This window comes from Ictalurus punctatus, chromosome 10, assembly GCF_001660625.3.
Source record: "Ictalurus punctatus breed USDA103 chromosome 10, Coco_2.0, whole genome shotgun sequence".
Taxonomy (NCBI): Eukaryota; Metazoa; Chordata; class Actinopteri; order Siluriformes; family Ictaluridae; genus Ictalurus; species Ictalurus punctatus.
Window position 1 is genome coordinate 17,136,261 of NC_030425.2, and position 18,704 is coordinate 17,154,964.

An 18,704-nucleotide genomic window follows, 5' to 3' on the forward strand; every position below is an offset into this window, starting at 1 on the left:
GCCCTTAACCCAAAGATGTATCCTGTCTCAGTTGTAAGTTGCTTTTTATGAAAGTGTTAACCAATATAAATTAACAAACGAGGGTTTGATAATCAGATGAGCCAAATCAGGTGTTGGGAGTACAGAGAAACTTGAAACTCTGTGGGGCAGTGGATGTCCAGGAAAGTAAGCAATCTAATCGTAGAACTTCATCAATTTCTTTAAAAGACCCAATCAACCCAAAATATCATTAGCATCTCCTCTCTTTGCAGGTACAGTGGGTAACAAGTCAAATGCTGCATCAGTTTGTCTGGACCTAGCATACCTACCCTCTGGCTTTGCGGCATCTACGGTTGACGTGGAGTTTTTCCGCCATGTGCGCTCATCCTGCTATATAATAAGTGGGGAAGAATCGTACAAGGACTCTGTCATGAAGCCCATTCTTGAATCTCTGTTAGAAGGCAAGGTGGCTTGGCCAGACATACAGGTCAGTTATAATTCAACTTATGCTAATGTGTCTTCATTTTATTTCAGGCATGTTTCTAAAAAAAACAGAATCATAAAACTCAGTCCATTTGCAAATTTTATCACTACATCCAACCATGTTTATGGCATGTTTATCAGCCTTGCCTTGGGGGAGCTAAAATTCATTTTGCTAGCTTGACCAGTCTCACTAGCAAAATGTCTAGCTAGCATTAGCATGTAGCCTATTAAACTTCATATTTAGGTTTTGTAACTTATTTGTTTTGTGTCCAGTAACAAAGAAATCAAGGAGTTCCTTTGTATGATATTTAAGAGCGAATTATTGAAACTTTTCCTGCTTTGGTTTGTTGATTAATCACTTTTAACCCACTCATGTGGCTGAACATGGAAAGTTGGGCTTTTGCCAATTTATTGAATCTTATTGTAGCTTCTCCTCTTTTTCAGGTCACTCTGATCCCCACTTTTGATTCACTGACGATGCACGACTGGTACCAAGAGACACATGAAAGACAAAAAGAGCTAGCGATAACTGTGTTGGGGAGCAACAGTACTGTGGCCATGCAGGATGAAACATTCCCTGCCTGCAAAGTGGAGTTTTGAGCGGGAAGTGTGGGGGGAAATCTTACAAAGAAATCACTCCAGTTTTAATCACTTGAGCACTTAGGCCAATTCAGCTGTAACTTTCATAGAAATTTTTGTTCAAAGCTTAGTAGCAGTTATGTAACAGCTCAGATATCTATTAATTAGTACTGAGCTCTGTGAATTAGCTTAAAAAAAAAAAAACTGTGAATCTCCATTAATGAAGATTTACAGAAGTTAATGGTAGTATGTAATGGATCTTGTGTGAACAAAAAGAGTAAACAAAAGTTTGGGTTTTTTGTTTGTTTGTATGTTTTTTGTTTTGTTTTGTTTTTTGTGTTGGTGGCAGTTATTGTTTTAACAGTCCCAAGCTGTATAGACTTTATAGATCACAATTATATGTTTATTTCCCTCATTACTACAGTCTGTTGCATGGTTGCACAGTTTGGATTTTCAGCACAAATGGGGAAACACAAAACACAGTGGACTTTGTGATGCACAGGAGGAGGCTAGATGGTCATTGCACCGGTCCCACAGGGTTATTTTTATTATCTCTAAATGACAAATGTTTTGCTTTGGCTGTTGGTTATAATCAAGCATGTAATTTTTTCATGTTACCCATTTCCTGAACCGAATGATTGATTTACTGTGTAGAGATGAGATCACGATTGCATGTTTGAACAATTTTGATGTCAGTATTTCTTTTATTTTTTTATTATTTTTTTTTAGTTTTTTAGTTTTCACATTTGCTGTTGATGTTGATCATGCATCACACAATCGCCAGTGTTCAGCAACTACTTGTTTTCTGCAGCTGTGGATTTATGCTGTGTTCGACTAAAGCTTGTAACTTGTCATTTGCAACCTCACACCAGGAAAAAACAAAGAAAATGCCCCTTAACTCGCAAGTCCTACTTTCAAAGTCAGGAAGGTCTCCTGAACTCAGCAGATGACGTCATGTCAACAGTAAATAAAAATAATTCTTTAAAATTACTTTAGATTAATCAACATGGACAACTTGGTTAACTGTAAGTGACCATGCAGTTTGCTGTTTTGAGGAAGTAAATACTACATAAGCTGATGAGCAATTTTCTGTTAGCTGGTTAGATTGTTGTTAACAAAACATGTCCATGTTTTATCCCTGATCTCTAGCCGGAATGCAACAAGCTTAAATATTACGCAATTCCGACTTCAGTCTTCCCATTTCCGAGTTCGGTCGAACGCAACGTAAGTGTAGTCCAGGATTAATTTGATGTAGTGACGGTACACTGTGAGCCAATTGTTTTATGAAACCATTATGTACATGTTTTTTATTTTTGCAATTCAGAAACATGTTCTGTATGTTTTGATGCATGGTAACGAAACACTAACCCAAGGATTCTTTCATTACTGTTTCCTGGATTAAAAATTCCAGATTTTGGTTCAGAAATAGTATGGGAAAGTTGCTTGAAGTTTTTTCAACATCCTTAAAAGGTTTCTTTTCTCCAAAAATAAAATGTAATAAAAAGCTAATGTGAACAACAAATTGGCAATGCAGTCACAGTTTTGCTGAGTTACGGTAAACACCCGACTCAGCTCGACTAGTTTGCGATCTAGGAGATGATGAGTGAGTATTGATGGTTGTATTAACATAAAAGTTGAAGCTTTCCAAGCTGATCTGTTTCAGCAGGTTATACAGAGGAAGAGTCAAGAGAACTGGACAGACTAAAGGATTAAAGTGCTGTTATATAGCTTTCTCTTTCAGCAGGTGAATGTGGAAATAGACCAACATGTAGTCTAATTGAAGGATTAAACCAAGACTCAGAATTTCATTGTAAAATAAGCCTTTGACACCAGGATTTATCAGGTGTTAATTATAAAGATTAATATGAATGTCGTTCGGTGTGAATTTGTCTTCAATTCAGAAAAGAATAAAACAAATAACACAATGCCACATAATAGTTGAGAATTGCAGATTTTGCAGTGTTAATCAAAAACTAATTTGGAGATTAAACTAATTACTTAAGTGTAGAGGGGTTTTTTTTTGTGCTAGTGTACCATTTGGCACACCACGGAGAAAAGGTGGTACACTGTAAAAGATCATTGTATGGCTGTCTGATTATGGCTAACGGAGGACTAAGGAATGTGGATACATTGAGCTTTCTAAGTAGTACACTTTTAGAGGAGACACTTACAAATCTGACAGCTTGATTATTTTTTTTTCTTCTTCTTTACACCTTCCACCCCCCACCCCTCAAAGCGTGTGATGTTAGTTAAGTCCACAAGCCTTAAACACTATCAACTCCAATTTGGCTGAACAAATCAAATGCTTCAGATTGATGATTTGCATATTTGCAAACTGGGTCATGTGAGTGAAAATCCATTTGCATTAAAGCAGTCTGCACTATTTAAACTTATGCTCTTGTATCTCCTTTTTTTAAAAAAAATACAATTTCTTCACCCTAATCTTGTCATTATCACATCAGATGTAGTTATTGTGTGTTCAAGGGAAATCAAAGGAACTAAACTTTACAGCTGTCAACTCCAAGCCCAGGATTAGCCTAGGTCAACACCCTATCTTAAGGGGAACGAGTCAGTGAGTGAAGATTGAGACCAAAAACCATGCAATCCTTTTCGAGGGTAAGTTTTTACATCATTTATTTGGTTTTTGGACAAGGCATTTCGGTCTCCACGTATGTTGTTTGGACTCTCGGCTGAGACAGTAATTTGGACTAATCATTTAGTGAGACCAATACACAAGATTGAGACCGTTCCAAGTACAAATGTCAAATGTCTGTGACTGGTCCAAGACCAGGACTAGCCGTGTTCAAGTCGATACAAGAGTCTTCGGGGGGCTGAGACCAAGACCATATTTAACGAGACCAATAGCCAAGATTGAGACAAATTCAAGTACTAATACCATTTATTCCAAGCCAACTCAGAAAATGTCTTCCAACGGACGCAAGTCCTACAGCCCTATCTATAACAATACAGTAACATCTCCAAAATGTACATACATGGAGAGTTAGATACATATATCAATAAAGGTTTGCAAAGTTTTTCAGTAGATCAGTTACTAATGGTTTTAGAAATAGGTTTACCAACAATAAATTCAAAACCAGTCAGTAAATAATTCTGATGAAGATGGGAAGATGATTAACACATGTTGTACACGGAACAGATTTAGTCTGCAGCTGAACAGCTACAAGGTGGCCAATAAGGTAGGCGTGTGTAATAAAATGCAAGGTGATTAAATTATTGTGGTCACATTTAGCCCTTTTTAAACTTTCTTTTTAGTAACATTTTTATGTGGTTTCTTTGCTTCACTTTGGTCTTAAAAGGATAACAGGGTTGAGGCTTTTTAACATTGAATTCGCATTAGGGAGTTAAGTTATTAGAATGTCCTTAATTCCCTAATGCTAATTCTATTTAAATTTACTTTCAGTCTATATTTTGGGTAATAGATTGCGTCATTCCGATTCGTCCCAAAGTTCTGGTCAGGTGTTTACATACTTTTGGTCATATAGTGTACATTATAGCAGATATAAACAGTTGTTTCCTCATCAACTTCTCTTTCTTTCTCTTGAAAAAAACAACAGCTTGTCATGTTACAGAGACACTGCAATATACTGCTACAAAGCACTGACACTACAGACCCTTTCAATAAATGTTATATAAACATCTCCTAACAGAAAATTTCACCAAATCAACGGTTATAGATTTTCTTTGTTAAATGTTTTATCCTTAGTTTATGTGGAGTGTCTGCCGTACAAGTCCCTGCAAAAGAACTGTTACTATAAACATCATAACATGATAGAAGGAGTGCATTAATATACACCTGTGATTTGTTTCAGCCAGAAACACTGTCAGAGCTGTGCTGTAATAGAAAAACAATCCACACCTTCTGATCTGGAAATTTAAAAGGTGCTGTGGTATAAAATGGTTTCATTTATTTTGTCTGATTTAGAAAACATTCAAATGCTTCATAGTCTTTAGCACTATAACATTTTGCCCTGTGAGGGATCATGAAGTCATTTTTCTCCACTCTTTAGCCCACTTGAGCCCTCTGGTGGACAGAAACAGTTGTTCAGGGGAGCATTTTTGCTCTCAGAGACTTTAGATTTCCTTTGTTGACTCCACATCTCCATATAAAGCTCACTCCCATAACTTTATAAGTGTTGTTTGGTTTGAATAGTGGTTCACAGCCACCTGGTCTGAGACACATCTGTCCGACACATTCCAGCATTTCCTTGCTTCCACAAACTCAACGACTCAGGAAGTGTCTGTTAGTGTTCGAGCTGATGAGCTAATGAGCTGCACAAGGGGACACCAGCATCGTGACAGATGACTGTTCATAAGCGATTTAATTAATATTAGTAATATGAATTAATTTTTGAGCACTTCTAGCTTTGAATTTTGGTGAAAAGAGGACTGCATTCAAGAAAAATCCCCAAGCCCACGGTAAAATCTGGTGCTGGATTATCACTGCTTTAGGTCTGTTTTGCAACTGTTGGTCCATGAACTCTTGTGAAGAGCATCATGAATTCTGCAAAGTATCAGGACATGTTAACCAAACCCTGGTTACCTCTGTCAAGAGGATAATACTCTGCTTTAGATGGGGCTTTCAAAAATCAAATCAAATCAAATTCAAAACATAAAATAAAATATAATTAAGATAAAATTATAATCACAAAAAAGAAAGAATATAATACAATAGAGAATAAAACTAGAATATATGAATACATTTTTTTTTTTACAATTATATATAGTAAGATTACAAAACTGAAAAGAAAAATGTACAATTATAATATACTAAAATGGGGTTGAAAAACTGTACATGTGCAAATGAGGCGTGCAGATTTTAATGAGTGCAAAGTACGATGTGAGTGAATGTAAAGATGTTAAAATGTAATAACAGGCAAGATGAGGTAGGGGATGTTGTTTGTGTGATAATGAAGAAGATAATGACCCCAAGCATACACTGAAATCAATCCAGAAAATATTCCTGTGTTTTGCAGTGATTTTCAGTCTCAGGATTTGAAACCTCTTTAAAAACCTGTAGCCTAAATAGAAGAAGATGTCTGCAAAAGATGAAAATGTTTTGCTTGAAGGGGGGTCCATATCCTCGTTAGTCATTAAAGGAAGAGACACATGGTCATGGTATTGTCACTGTTACAGATTTAACCAAGTACTGTGTCTGTATATTAATTAATCTAAAGTCAATACTGCTACAAACTAATTTAAAAGTACATAAGGGACATTTTACACTGTGCATTTCACAGTTTGCACAGCCATGTTGTTGTCAATGCCACTCTGTAAACAGGGAAGGAATTGTTGAGAAGTTGATGAGTTGAAATTACAGATTGAGGGGCCTTTTTTTGTTTTAAAGTGAGGAATTACAAGTTGTAACTTTGCCTTGCACGTAGCATCAGAACAGACAACACGTTGGACATCGATGCAGATGGAGTACAGCAGCTGAAGACCACACTGAGTTCCAGTCAGAGAACAGGAACCTGGGTTCAATCTGGGTACAGTATGCACAGGCTCACCCAAACTGGATAGTTTTAGATTGAAAAAGATCCCTTTTTTCCCCATTATAGTTTCTTCAGTTATGTAATGAGTATTATTATTATATTTCTATTAAATTACAATCCTGGAGTTGAGTTATTCTTCTTCATATAAACTAAAAGTTCTATCTGCTCTCTTCCACATACATGAGTTCACAGAGGCTCAGCTGACTAGGGTCAGACAGAGAGTAACACCATCAGTTTTGCTCTCTTGGACTCCGGGCCACTGATGATTGTAGCATCATGGCATCACAATATTCTAAGGATTAATTGAACAATGCACAGATGTTTTTTTTTTTTTTCGACAATAGTGGATTAATAAAAAGAAAGTGTTGGAGAGGGGTTTCATCATTTTATCCTTTTATTAGTCTGTATTTCACTCAAAAGGCAAAGAGGATCACTGTCCAATCACAGGCCTCCACGGAAAGGGGGGGCGTGGTTAAGTCACAGGACAGACCTGAATATCAAACATAACGTTTCAGTTTCGTTTCCTCACTCGAGCTGTGAGACTTTATTTCGGTCTTTAATCTCTCTCGGTTCTGAACTTTCACTGAGGTTGGAGTATTATACATTTCTAATGATATATTTAGTTTTACTCACTATCGCAGCTCAATACTAGAGTAGCAAGTTCCTGAATAGATTTGCTTTTATTTACTTTACTGCATGGTTTAAACGTTGTTAATGTTTTTTTTTTCCTTCTGCAGTTTCTAGAAGAGTTGATGTACATATTTGCTCATCATGAATAGTAGGTCAGGTTTTGCACAACTTCTGAATCAAGCAAAAGAAACAAACGAGAAGCCAACACCAAGCTTTAGTTTATCAGGTATGATTTTTATTTGTTCTACACTATATTTCATAAGTTTAGCTACTTGAATTTATCTTTTAAAGAGATCCGGCTATAATAATCACCTACAACTGTATATTGAACATTTCTTCTTATTATGTGCAGTGCTTTATTATTTCTTATTATAATAAACAATATGAAAAAATATCATGTGGTAAAAAATCATCTTCATATATATATATATATTTTTAACTAAACATAAACCCTAAGGACCAGTGTCCTAAAGAACTATTGACACCCTTCTTAAAAATGAACAACAATGACTGTATGTACTAAATATAACACAATAATAAAAAAAATTTCTACATATATACACATATTTTCAGAAACGCATATGGAAACACTGTTGATGCCCTTATGGACAACAATATAAACACTTTTGGCATGTTTGGAAAAAAAAAAAGAAAGAAGTTAATCGTGATAGAAGTTCTGCCCATACCTGCACTCTTTTTCTGTGATTAAAAAACTATCCAGGTGCAAGTGTATTATTATCCAGACCAAGTATAATAATGTAGCGGTGTTCCAAGTGTACCTATATTTAGTATAAATGCACTGGGACGCTTCCCTGTTTGTATCAATCTGCTCCTATGTGCTCTCCATGCAAAATTTGAATTCTACCTACAATCCCACTGAAACAGTTACTACAGTATAGTTAGTGACATCATGAGCAGATATGGCAAACGATACATTTTCATGAATATAACTTCTGACGCTCGGCATTTAAAGAGGAAATGGAAGAAGGACAGCCAATTTCACCGAATACCTTTTAACAGGCATTGTGAGCTAGCTAACCATCTAGCCAAAGGGCGGTCAGTGAGCGTGGCTTCTTTGCGGTCTATTTCCACTAGTGGAACAAAAATAAACAAATTATTTGGACACTGTGTCAGAAATGTCACTTACTCAATATTAATTTCTTATTGACAAAACTGTTAAAACTGATCAAAGCAATATCACACTCGCAACCGTGGTGTTGTAATGAATATGTACTGAATATGAAGCTGTGATTACCTGCAGCCTTGTGTCAATGGTCGAATCACACTCCTGCTGATATTCAGTTAAAATCACAATTTTATTCGTGATATATTGCTCAAATAAGATACATAAAAGTAAAATAATCACATGGATACTTTTGTTTACACTTTTGTTGCAACATCACCAAATACAGCACAGCAAAATACACCTAAATATCTATTCAAACACATGGCATATAGAAATAGTTTCTTAATTTAATTACTGATATTTAACATTTTTTTATGATTATTTTAAGTATAAATTGATGAAACAGAATTATTGTTACTGCCCCAGAGTTCATTATTTTCCTCTAACAGCACTTCTTAAAGTGTTTTATTACTCTTATTTTGCTAAAGATTACAACTTTTATTAATAAAAGGACGATACATCATACTCTTTATCCAGTTATAGATACTTTTAATGTTGTTGAACGTCCACAATAAAAGTTCATGTTAGTTCCTATTCTCACTTATGTTATAGCAGCTATAAAGATTAATTCCCTCACCGTCCTCTCTTTTTTTTTTTATCTCTCTTGAAGTTGATAACTTGTTATATAGTGCTGACTCTGACTCCTTCCATAAATATTAAACAAACTTTTCTTACAGAAAACTTCACCATATGAATGTTTACACATTTGTTTGTCATTGCATTTATGTGATGCATGTACTGTACAAGTCCCTGTGAATGGACTGATACTGTAGAAATGAGTGCATTAACATAACACTGCGATTTAAAGCTGCACTATGGTCAGAGCTGCTTTTATAGAAAATAATCAACAAATTCTGACCAATCAAAATCCAGAATTTAACAGTACTGGGGTATAAATAATTTTATTTACTGGTTATTACTTAATATGACTGAATAAATTACAGTGGTAGCAGGAGCAGTTGTAGGTAGCCTCCATTTTGTTTTCTGTCTAAATATTTAGATTTAATAAAAGAATTATAATTTATATTTTAATTTTTTTGTCCACCCCAGTGTGAAATTTTTGATGTCATGTTAATCTTTCAACATTTTTGTGTGTATGCTGTTACTTATCGACACTGTAGTGGAGCCGAACACAGGACTTTTTACTATCGGAAAACCAACAGATGATAAGCCCCAGGAGAAAAATAAGGACGGCACTCCCAAAGGCATAAACAAAGACAGAGTTGTGGGCAAAGGTAAGACATAAAATAGTCTTGTTTTGTTCCAAAGGTTTATTTATCTGATGGAAACTTGGCTTAAAGCATACAATGTGGAAAAAAAATTTTGTGAAGCACAGTCACTTTTACCATCCTGATTATTTTTTTATAACAGCACATCTTGAAGTGCTTTATTCCACTTCTACTACAGCAATTTGCCAACAGTTACACTTTTTAGTAATTAAAGAATGGCACTGTACATTTTTATCAGTTTATAGTTACGTTCAATTTTGTGGAATGTCCAAGAAACATGTTAGTTCCTGTCTGACGTACATTATAGCAGCTATAAACAGATATTCCCTCACCAGACTCTTTCTTTTCTCTCTCTTTTGAAGTTAACTTTAAAGTGACAGTTTAAAACTTAATGTTACAGCTTTATCTCCATCTGTTACAAAGATCTGACACTGGAGACTCCTTCCATAAATGTTAAATAAACATCCAGCCAAACTTTTTTGTGTTAAATAACACATTTTAAAATCAGTTTATTATTAGACTTCGGTTATGTTATGTGGCCTGTCCCTGTAAATGAGTTGTTACTATAAAAACAATAAAGTCTTATTAACGTCAAGAGAGAGACAAAGAGAGCCTGGTAAGGAAATGACTGTTTATAGCTGTTATAATTTCAGGGAGAACAGCAACTAACTTGTTTCATAGACTATACTGGAATTGTGCTGGAACACAAACTTCTTATCACTAGCCCAGAGCATTGACCACTTAGCCCCATCTGCCTCTGTTGGTGTATTTAAATGTAATTATAAACATAAAAAAATACAATTTATCATTCTGGAATAAAAATTTTTCATTGTTGGGAAATTACTGTGGTGTAAGAGAAATAAAACACTTCAGAACAAGCTGTTATAGGATCATAATCAACGTAACAGTAACTTCACTTTGTCACATTGCGCCATTGTTGATTATTTTCCTATAACCATATGCCCTGTCATTTGTTTGTTTCTTACATATTGTATTACTAATTCACTTTGCAGATTCGTGGCCAGCTTTTAATCTACTCGAGACTCCATGGAGATCAGTGAACTGGACCTCTGAGTCAGTATAACAGCAGCTTTACTACATACTCATGTCAAATACAGTGCATCTGGAAAGTATTCACAGCGCTTCACTTTTTCCACATTTTGTTATGTTGCAGCCTTATTCCAGAATGGATTAAATTCATTATTTTCCTCAAAATTCTACAAACAATACCCCATAATGACAACGTGAGAGAAGTTTGTGTGAAATCTTTGCAAATTTATTAAAAATATTTGCACCCTGTGTCCACTGATCATCCTTGAGATGTTTCTACAACTTGATTGGAGTCCACCTGTGGTAAATTCAGTTGATTGGACATGATTTGGAAAGGCACACACCTGTCTATATAAGGTCCCACAGTTAACAATGCATGTCAGAGCACAAACCAAGCCATGAAGTCCAAGGAATTGTCTGTAGACCTCCGAGACAGGATTGTATCGAGGCACAGATCTGGGGAAGGGTACAGAAACATTTTTGCAGCTTTGAAGGTCCCAATGAGCACAGTGGCCTCCATCATCGTAAATGGAAGGAGTTTGGAACCAGCAGGACTCTTCCTCGAGCTGGCCGCCTGGCCAAACTGAGCGATCGGGGGAGAAGTGCCTTAGTCAGGGAGGTGACCAAAAACCCGATGGTCACTGACAGAGCTCCAGCATGTCTCTGTGGAGAGAGGAGAACCTTCCAGAAGAACAACCATCTCTGCAGCACTCCACCAATTAGGCCTGTATTGGAGAGTGTCCAGAAGGTAGTCACCCCTCAGTAAAAGGCACATGACAGCCCACCTGGGGTTTACCAAAAGGCACCTGAAGGTCTCTCAGACTAAGACCTAGACAAAGATTGTACTCTTTGGCCTGAATGGCAAGCATCATGTCTGGAAGAAACCACTCATCACCTGGCCAATACCATCCCTACAGTGAAGCATGGTGGTGGCAGCATCATGCTGTGGGAATGTTTTTAGGCGGCAGGAACTGGGAGACTAGTCAGGATCAAGGGAAAGATGGATGAAGCAATGTACAGAGACATCCTTGATGAAAACCTGCTCCAGCACACTCTGGACCTCAGACTGGGGCGAAGGTTCATCTTGCAACAGGACAACGACCCTAAGCACACAGCCAAAAAGGAGTGGCTACCGGACAACTCTGTGAATGTCCTTGAGTGGCCCAGCCAGAGCCCAGACTTGAACCCGATTGAACATCTCTGAGATCTGAAAATGGCTGTGCACCGACGCTCCCCATCCAACCTGATGGAGCTTGAGAGGTCCTGCAAAGAAGAATGGGAGAAACTTCCCAAAAATAGGTGTGCCAAGCTTGTAGCATCATACTCAAAAAGATTTGAGGCTGTAATTGGTACCAAAGGTGCTTCAACAAAGTATCGAGCAAAGGCTGTGAATACCTGTGTAGATGTGCTTTTTTGTTTTTTATTTTTAATAAATTTGCAAAGATTTCAAACAAACTTATTTCACGTTGTCATTATTGGGTATTGTTTTTAGAATTTTGAGGAAAATAATGAATTTAATCCATTTTGGAATAAGGCTGTAACATAACAAAATGTGGAAAAATTGAAGCGCTGTGAATACTTTCGGGATGCACTGTATTTGTGTACACAGAATGTTTAAAAGGTGTTCTGTATTGTGCAATTAGATCCAGGAAGGAACTGATGGAGATGGTCGAGTCATACAAACCGGCCAGTGGGGCTGTGTCTGAGGCCAGAGTCCTGCTTCTGGGTCCCGTTGGTGCGGGAAAGTCCAGTTTCATTAGCTCTGTGCAGTCAGTCTTTTCTGGACGTGTCCTTAACCGGGCCATGGTGGGCTCATCTACTTCTGCAAGCTTCACAAAAAAGGTATAGAAGTCAAGAAAACTGTATCATGGAAGTGTGCTTATTAGAGCTAATCTGAGAATTGTCAGTACACTAGGGATTGTGATACAGGTAGACAAAAACAGAGCAGAATAATGGATAATTTAAAAAAAAAAAAAGGTTTTGTCATGTCCATTTATTAATCCATTTATAGATATGTTTAATGTTGTGTTATATCTGCAAAACAAGTTATTTCCTGTTCTCCTTTACATTATAGCACCTATAAACAGTCGTTCCCTCACCATATTCTCTTTTTTCTCTTGAAGTTAATAAGACAAAAAAAATGCTAAGCTTGCTGTGTTAATGAGAAGCTGCAAAGTGTAAAGTCCTGATGACTTTCCTGTGTTGGAATAGTTACAGCTTTATCTCTGACTGTTACAAAGCTCTGACACTGGAGACACCTTTCGTAGATGTTAAATGTCTCCTTACCAGCAATTGCTTATACTTTTTAATCTGTTTATGTGGCATATCCCTGTGAATGAGCTGTTACTACAGAAACAATAACGCATTAGAACGAGCGCATTAATATAAATCTGTGATTTGCAGCTGCACTACTGTCAGAACTGCTGTAATAGAAAATTAATCAACGCCTTCTGACCAATTAGAACCCAGAATTCAAAAGCTCTCTGGTATATTTATTGCATGAAAATTGTTAAAATAAAATGTCCTATCTCGCAGCTTCAGTCATTCCCCATCAGACGGAGTGGAGAGAATTCAGACCCCACAGCTCTGGTCCTGTGTGATATTATGGGGATTGGAGACGGAGACTCGACGGGACTGAGCCTTTATGATGCGCTGTGCGTTATTAAAGGACATGTGATAGAGGGACATCAGGTATGACTTTTAAAACTGTATCGAATAATTGCGCACTGGGTTGTGATGATATATCAGTGTAATGGTATACAGTGATAATGGAATCTTAAATAGTTATACTTTTAACACGTTGGAACATGTACAGATAATGTAGAAAGATGTCGCACATACAGCATCATTCCCAGTGAGCAAAGTGTGGCCTCTGTGTGTGTCAGTTCCATTTAAGGAGCCATGGCTTTTGTGTATATCAGTCCTATTGAAGGAGGTGTGGCCTTTGTGTGTATCAGTCCTAGTGAAGGAAGGATGAGTTGTCTCCCAAATGACATACTATACTCTATGCACTTATACTATGCATTATGTCCTTTGCGATCAAGAATATGAATTTTAGAAGGGTAGTATTGTCTCAACACTAATGTTTTTTTACTAAACAGAAGTATAAGCAGTCGATGGCAAATGACGTCAAACACACGTAATGCGACGCCACTAGCTTTAGAGTAAATGAAAATGAATTTCTTCATTTTATTGTTTATGTCAGTGTTACCTTTTACCATTTGTAAGATGTCTTGTGTCGTTGGTCATCTTCAGTTTTTTTTCTCATCCACCTGGAAGCCCCTCCCTTCATCCGCTATGTAAACATAGCTACTTACCGTTAAATGCATGAAGTGTCCAGACTTCGTTTTTTCAGGTTGAATAAGTGAATCATCTGGGTACTTGAAGTGCACTTCTTCTTGTTGGAATTTTCAGTGTGAACACACTACTCCCACTATTTATACTACAAAATGGTGTAGAATAGTGCATAAGTATGCGATTTGGTATGCACTTTTGGCTCTGTGTGTGTCAGTTCTATTGAAGGAGGTGTGGCCCTGTGCGTGTTAGTTTTACTGCAGGAGGAATGGCCTGTGTGTTTCATTTCCAGTGAAAGAGGTGTGACCTCAGTGTGTGTGTCAGTTTCATTAAATGAGAAGTGTCTTCTGTTTTTTAGTAGTCCCCATTAAGGAAGTATGGCTTTTGTGTCTGTCAGTTCCAGTGAAGGCTGTGACGCATTTGGTACTGTGCTGCAACCGCTGTTCATCAAATAAAATAAGTGAAATAAAACTCTGTTAACAAATGAGCTTTACGGACAACCAACAACACACACGTCTCTGTATTTCCAAATATCTTACTTTTGTATATATATATATATATATCAACTATACTAAGTGTCACATCAGTGGCCTGGCCTGTGTTATTACAGGAATCCTATTTTCCTGAACCAATTCCAAATTCCAGCAAAAAAAATAGGTAAATCTAGTGCTAGTGTTTATAATCTTTTTATTCGTCGCAGTTCAGTGCAGAAGAGCCAGTCAGATCTGACATGGGCTTCATAAAGAAACCGAGCCTCAAAGACAAGATTCACTGTGTGGTGTTTGTGGTGGATGCGTCAAAAATCAACACCTACGCCAAAGGACTGAGCACCACGTTCCAGCAGCTCCGAGAAAACATCAGCAGCCTGGGTGAGGATTTCATCGCCTAAATCAGCAAACATTTTTTCATAAATCTCAGATCAACAAACATGTAGTAATAACCCAGACATGAGGGTTAGACTAAAAAGATTCACTGGTAAACCTATTCTTGATGTTCCTGCTTTATAGCACCGCACTGCTGAATTTGTGATTTTGATTGTTAAGACGGTGTTGATTAATTTACTATAACAGCATCTCTGACAGTAGTGCAGGTTTTTCTAATAGCTACGATATTATATAGTAACAGACTCATACAGCAGACACGCCACATAAATGTATTTTTTTAAAAACGTGTGTAATGGTTGATATGGTGACGTTTTCTCTAAGGAGGTGTTTATTTAACATTTATGGAAGGAGTCTCTAGTGTTAGCACTTTGTAACAGTCAGAAGTAAAGCTGTAACAACAGCTTAAGATAGGTCAAGCTTTTCTGCCATCTTCAGGACAGAGGAGTGTATGCTTCATTTTCTAGGTAACATGACAAGCTTTGTTGTTTTTTTTTGGTCTTAATAACTGGAAGAGAGAAAAAAAGAGAGCTGAAAGAAAAACAACAATAAATGTAACTAAACGTGGATAAAAAATCATGCTGTGTTCTTTAAAAAAATATCAATTTTTAGTATAGGCAAATTGCTGTGGTATAAGAGGAATAAAACATTTCGGGACAGGCTGTTTTAGGAATGTAATCAACTTCGGGGTGGTAATAATAACTCCACTTCATCACACCACCCTGCTGCTGATTATTTACCTCTAACAGCATGCCCCCAAGTGTTTTAGCCTTTACTTAAGGGAAATTGCATTCCATAAAGGGAATATAAATCCCATTAGCATACACATGAACATAAACAACAACTCTGTCTTTATTGCAGGTGTGCACCAGGTAGCGCTGCTGACTCACGTGGATGAAGTGTGCACAGTCACATGTCGAGATGCCAGCCAGGTGTACATAAGCCGCAATGTTCAGCAGCTGGTATGTGCACAATAGTGTGTGTGTGTGTGTGTGTGTGTGTGTGTTTCTAGATTTCATATCATGTATGTGTCAGCATCCCTGCTCTGTGCTGTAATGTGTAGATGGTGAAGGCCGGAGAACTTCTTGGAATGGCCACATCCTATATCATACCTGTGAGAAACTACTCCTCCCAGCTGGACCTTGATGAGAGCACAGACATCTTACTGCTCAAAGCTGTCGATCACATCCTGCAGTACGCTGATCTGTATTTCCGGGACAGTGCTGTGGATTATAAAGTTACCAACTAGAAATGCAGAATTCAATGCATTGATACGCCGTTTATTTCTTATTTTTTCTTCTTCAAAGTAGTTACTGTTATCTAGTTGACTAATAGCTAATGTTATAGTTGGGGTCTATTCTGTGCAATATATAATTTTGTGTATTTCAGTTTAAAAATCACATATACAAAAAATGTCTGAAGGTGAATTGGTGAAGCTAAATTGCCTATAGGTGTGAGTAAGTGTGTGAATGAGTGTGTACTAGACATCCCAACCACTCTGTATTCCTGTCTCACACCCAGTGTTTCCAGGATAAGCCAAAAATGATTTTTTTAAAAATGGAAACTGAGATAAATAGTTAGATAGATAGAAAGATAAATTAGAGTTTCCCAACCTTTTCTCAGTCATGGCACCCTTTGAAAATTAAAAAAACATTTGTAGCACCCTACACAAACACTAATGCTAGACAGCGTTAACCCTGATTTATATTTGACGCGTCTGCAATAGCGTGAGGGAGCACACGGCAAAAATGACGTCATCGCGGAGTGGGCGATCGAGCGCATTGAGTGCGTGAGGCTTCATTCCACGTGGTAGTTGGCACGCCATTTTTTGAAACTTGCCGTGTGGCACCAAATCTGGAAATGAATGACTTTGAGGTGACTCTTGCCGAAAGATACGATTGTACAGGCATCTCTATGATCCATCCATGCGGGACCAAAGAGATAGAGATGATCCATCCATGCGGGACCAAAGAGATAGAGATGATCCATCCATGCGGGACCATAGAGATAGAGATGATCCATCCATGCGGGACCAAAGAGATAGAGATGATCCATCCATGCGGGACCATAGAGATAGCCAGATGGCACAAAAATCATGGAAAGGTTTTTAAAAATAGTGATTTTGATTTGCTTTGTACATACTGCTGAAAGAGTAAAGCCAAAGCTGAAAGTGTATTTGGGGTGCACCATGGTTTCATTCATCAGTGTCTTCACAAATAAACACAGTCACTACACAGTCAGACAGTGATTAAACCTCATTCTCTTGTCTTTATACATAGAGAATTTACACTGATAGGTGAACACACAGAGTGATCATTCTATAATAACTTTCTTTTGTCTCTATACCTAAAGAAACATTTACACTGATGGGTGAACAATCACCTGATTTTGTAAATGTGAGAAATGACATTTGCAGGAAGCTCCCACTTTTTGCTGATGTCTACAGTAATTTCTAACATTTACAAAATGGGCCTACAATAAATAATAAGTCTATTTAATGAAAGCAAAGGTCCATGTTTAATAAAAATCTTAATGAAATTAATAAAAATAAAAATCGAGGTTATTCAATTTAGTTTTATACATGTTCTTATATTTAGAGCTGTATTTTGTTGTAATGTGACAAGTGATAATCTCAAGGTTTACTGAGTTTTATATGATTCTTATATGAGTCTTTGCTCTTTTTTGCATACTGTAGTTTTTTGTGAAGTTTACTGAAAACAAACATCAACAACAACAAACACAACAATTCCTCCTCAGCATTCAGCATCTCCACGCGAGACTCCTTGTTTTTAAGCGTTGCTATAGTTGTCCCTTCGAACTACTTCTTCTCTCAGCTACTTTCTGTTGGTTTATAGGACGATTACTCCGAGTCGCCCCCTTTCGTTTCAAAGAATATTACAACCTCGAGCGCGTCAATCGTAAACGTCTGGTCCGTTTGTGGAGGTGCGCGCGCAGTCAGTGGTGGCTCGCGCTGCGGAGCCAGGCGGAAGTATAAACAAGGCTTTAGCTACATGAGGATGAAGTTAATAAGTTTTCTTTTAGGAAATCTGTCCATATTCTTTTGCACTACACACGCATCGTCACGCGCTAATTATTAGGATAAAACACACGCACACTGATGTTGATGTGCTGCTGACAGGTCAGCGAGGGGGAGGGAATTATTATTATATTTTTGATATATATTTTTTTATTATTATTGTTATGCGTGTGTGTGTCTGTCTTATTGTTTATGTGTCTGTGTTATTATTTCAGACATCAGATATTTGTTATATATATTAAATGTTTTATACACATTTGAACCTTTTAGAAATGTTTGAAGGATTGTTACACCCGCCCGTGCTCTCTCTCCCCCGCACCCCCCAATAATGTTTAAATTCTTTTATTTAGATTACTTTCTAACTTTGTCTTGATTTCAATCTAAGACTGACTTTGTAATAGATTTCTGAGTAGGTTTTTAGTTTAAACCGAAGAAAAGAGGTGACTGTGGGCTTATCTAAAATACAGCACCAACCAAGAAATTAACATTAGAATCGCTAAACACATCAAAAATATTTCAACGTAAACATGTTTAATGTCTTTCAGAGAGGAGATTTCCTGTAAACGAAGTTTTCCATCTTTCTTTAAAATGCTAGAACTTTACTTCAGTTGGAAAAACATGAAATACGAAGCATAATTTATTATATAATAGAACTAAATGTGGTCATTTGAAGGGCTTGCCCAGGCTGATACAGATTTACTGCAAGGAAATAAAAAAGACATCAATTTTAATAAATAAAAAATGAAAATAGATGATGCGTTGGCCGGGAATCGAACCCGGGTCAACTGCTTGGAAGGCAGCTATGCTAACCACTATACCACCAACGCTTACAGGAAGCGTACCCTG

At 37.1% G+C, this 18,704-nt stretch overlaps 2 protein-coding genes and 1 non-coding gene across 5 annotated transcripts in view; 2 read left to right on the plus strand and 1 right to left on the minus strand.

The window, feature by feature from the left end:
* map1sa (microtubule-associated protein 1Sa) overlaps positions 1-3,434 on the plus strand; it is a 28,251-nt gene extending 24,817 nt beyond the window's left edge. For 2 of the 3 annotated variants that reach the window (XM_017477825.3, XM_017477827.3), the window contains 2 exons: positions 252-466; positions 907-3,434. In XM_017477825.3, the coding sequence (XP_017333314.1) occupies positions 252-466; positions 907-1,062 (371 nt within the window). In that variant the 3' untranslated portion in view covers positions 1,063-3,434. The remainder of the gene's footprint in view (positions 1-251; positions 467-906) is intronic. The other variant, XM_017477826.3, reaches the window with a different exon arrangement.
* A 3,572-nt stretch (positions 3,435-7,006) lies between these two features.
* LOC108270873 (interferon-induced protein 44) lies at positions 7,007-16,996 on the plus strand. Its single transcript, XM_017477835.3, has 9 exons — positions 7,007-7,139; positions 7,289-7,407; positions 9,489-9,602; positions 10,610-10,670; positions 12,290-12,488; positions 13,182-13,337; positions 14,641-14,809; positions 15,683-15,783; positions 15,885-16,996. The coding sequence occupies exons 2-9, from the start codon at positions 7,323-7,325 to the stop codon at positions 16,068-16,070; spliced, it is 1,071 nt and encodes a 356-aa protein (XP_017333324.1). The 5' UTR covers positions 7,007-7,139; positions 7,289-7,322; the 3' UTR covers positions 16,071-16,996.
* Positions 16,997-18,613: 1,617 nt separating this feature from the next.
* trnag-ucc (transfer RNA glycine (anticodon UCC)) lies at positions 18,614-18,685 on the minus strand. Its single transcript has one exon. It is a non-coding gene; the product is annotated as a tRNA-Gly (tRNA).
* Between the last annotated feature and the right edge of the window lie 19 nt (positions 18,686-18,704).

What these genes read in the sequence shown, in the direction of transcription:
- LOC108270873 (XM_017477835.3), top strand. Translation starts at nt 7,323, where the DNA reads ATGAATAGTAGGTCAGGTTTTGCACAACTTCTGAATCAAGCAAAAGAA. An exon ending in ACCAAGCTTTAGTTTATCAG is followed by an intron (nt 7,408 to 9,488) that starts GTATGATTTTTA and finishes TCGACACTGTAG; the next exon opens with TGGAGCCGAACACAGGACTT. An exon ending in ATGTGATAGAGGGACATCAG is followed by an intron (nt 13,338 to 14,640) that starts GTATGACTTTTA and finishes TATTCGTCGCAG; the next exon opens with TTCAGTGCAGAAGAGCCAGT.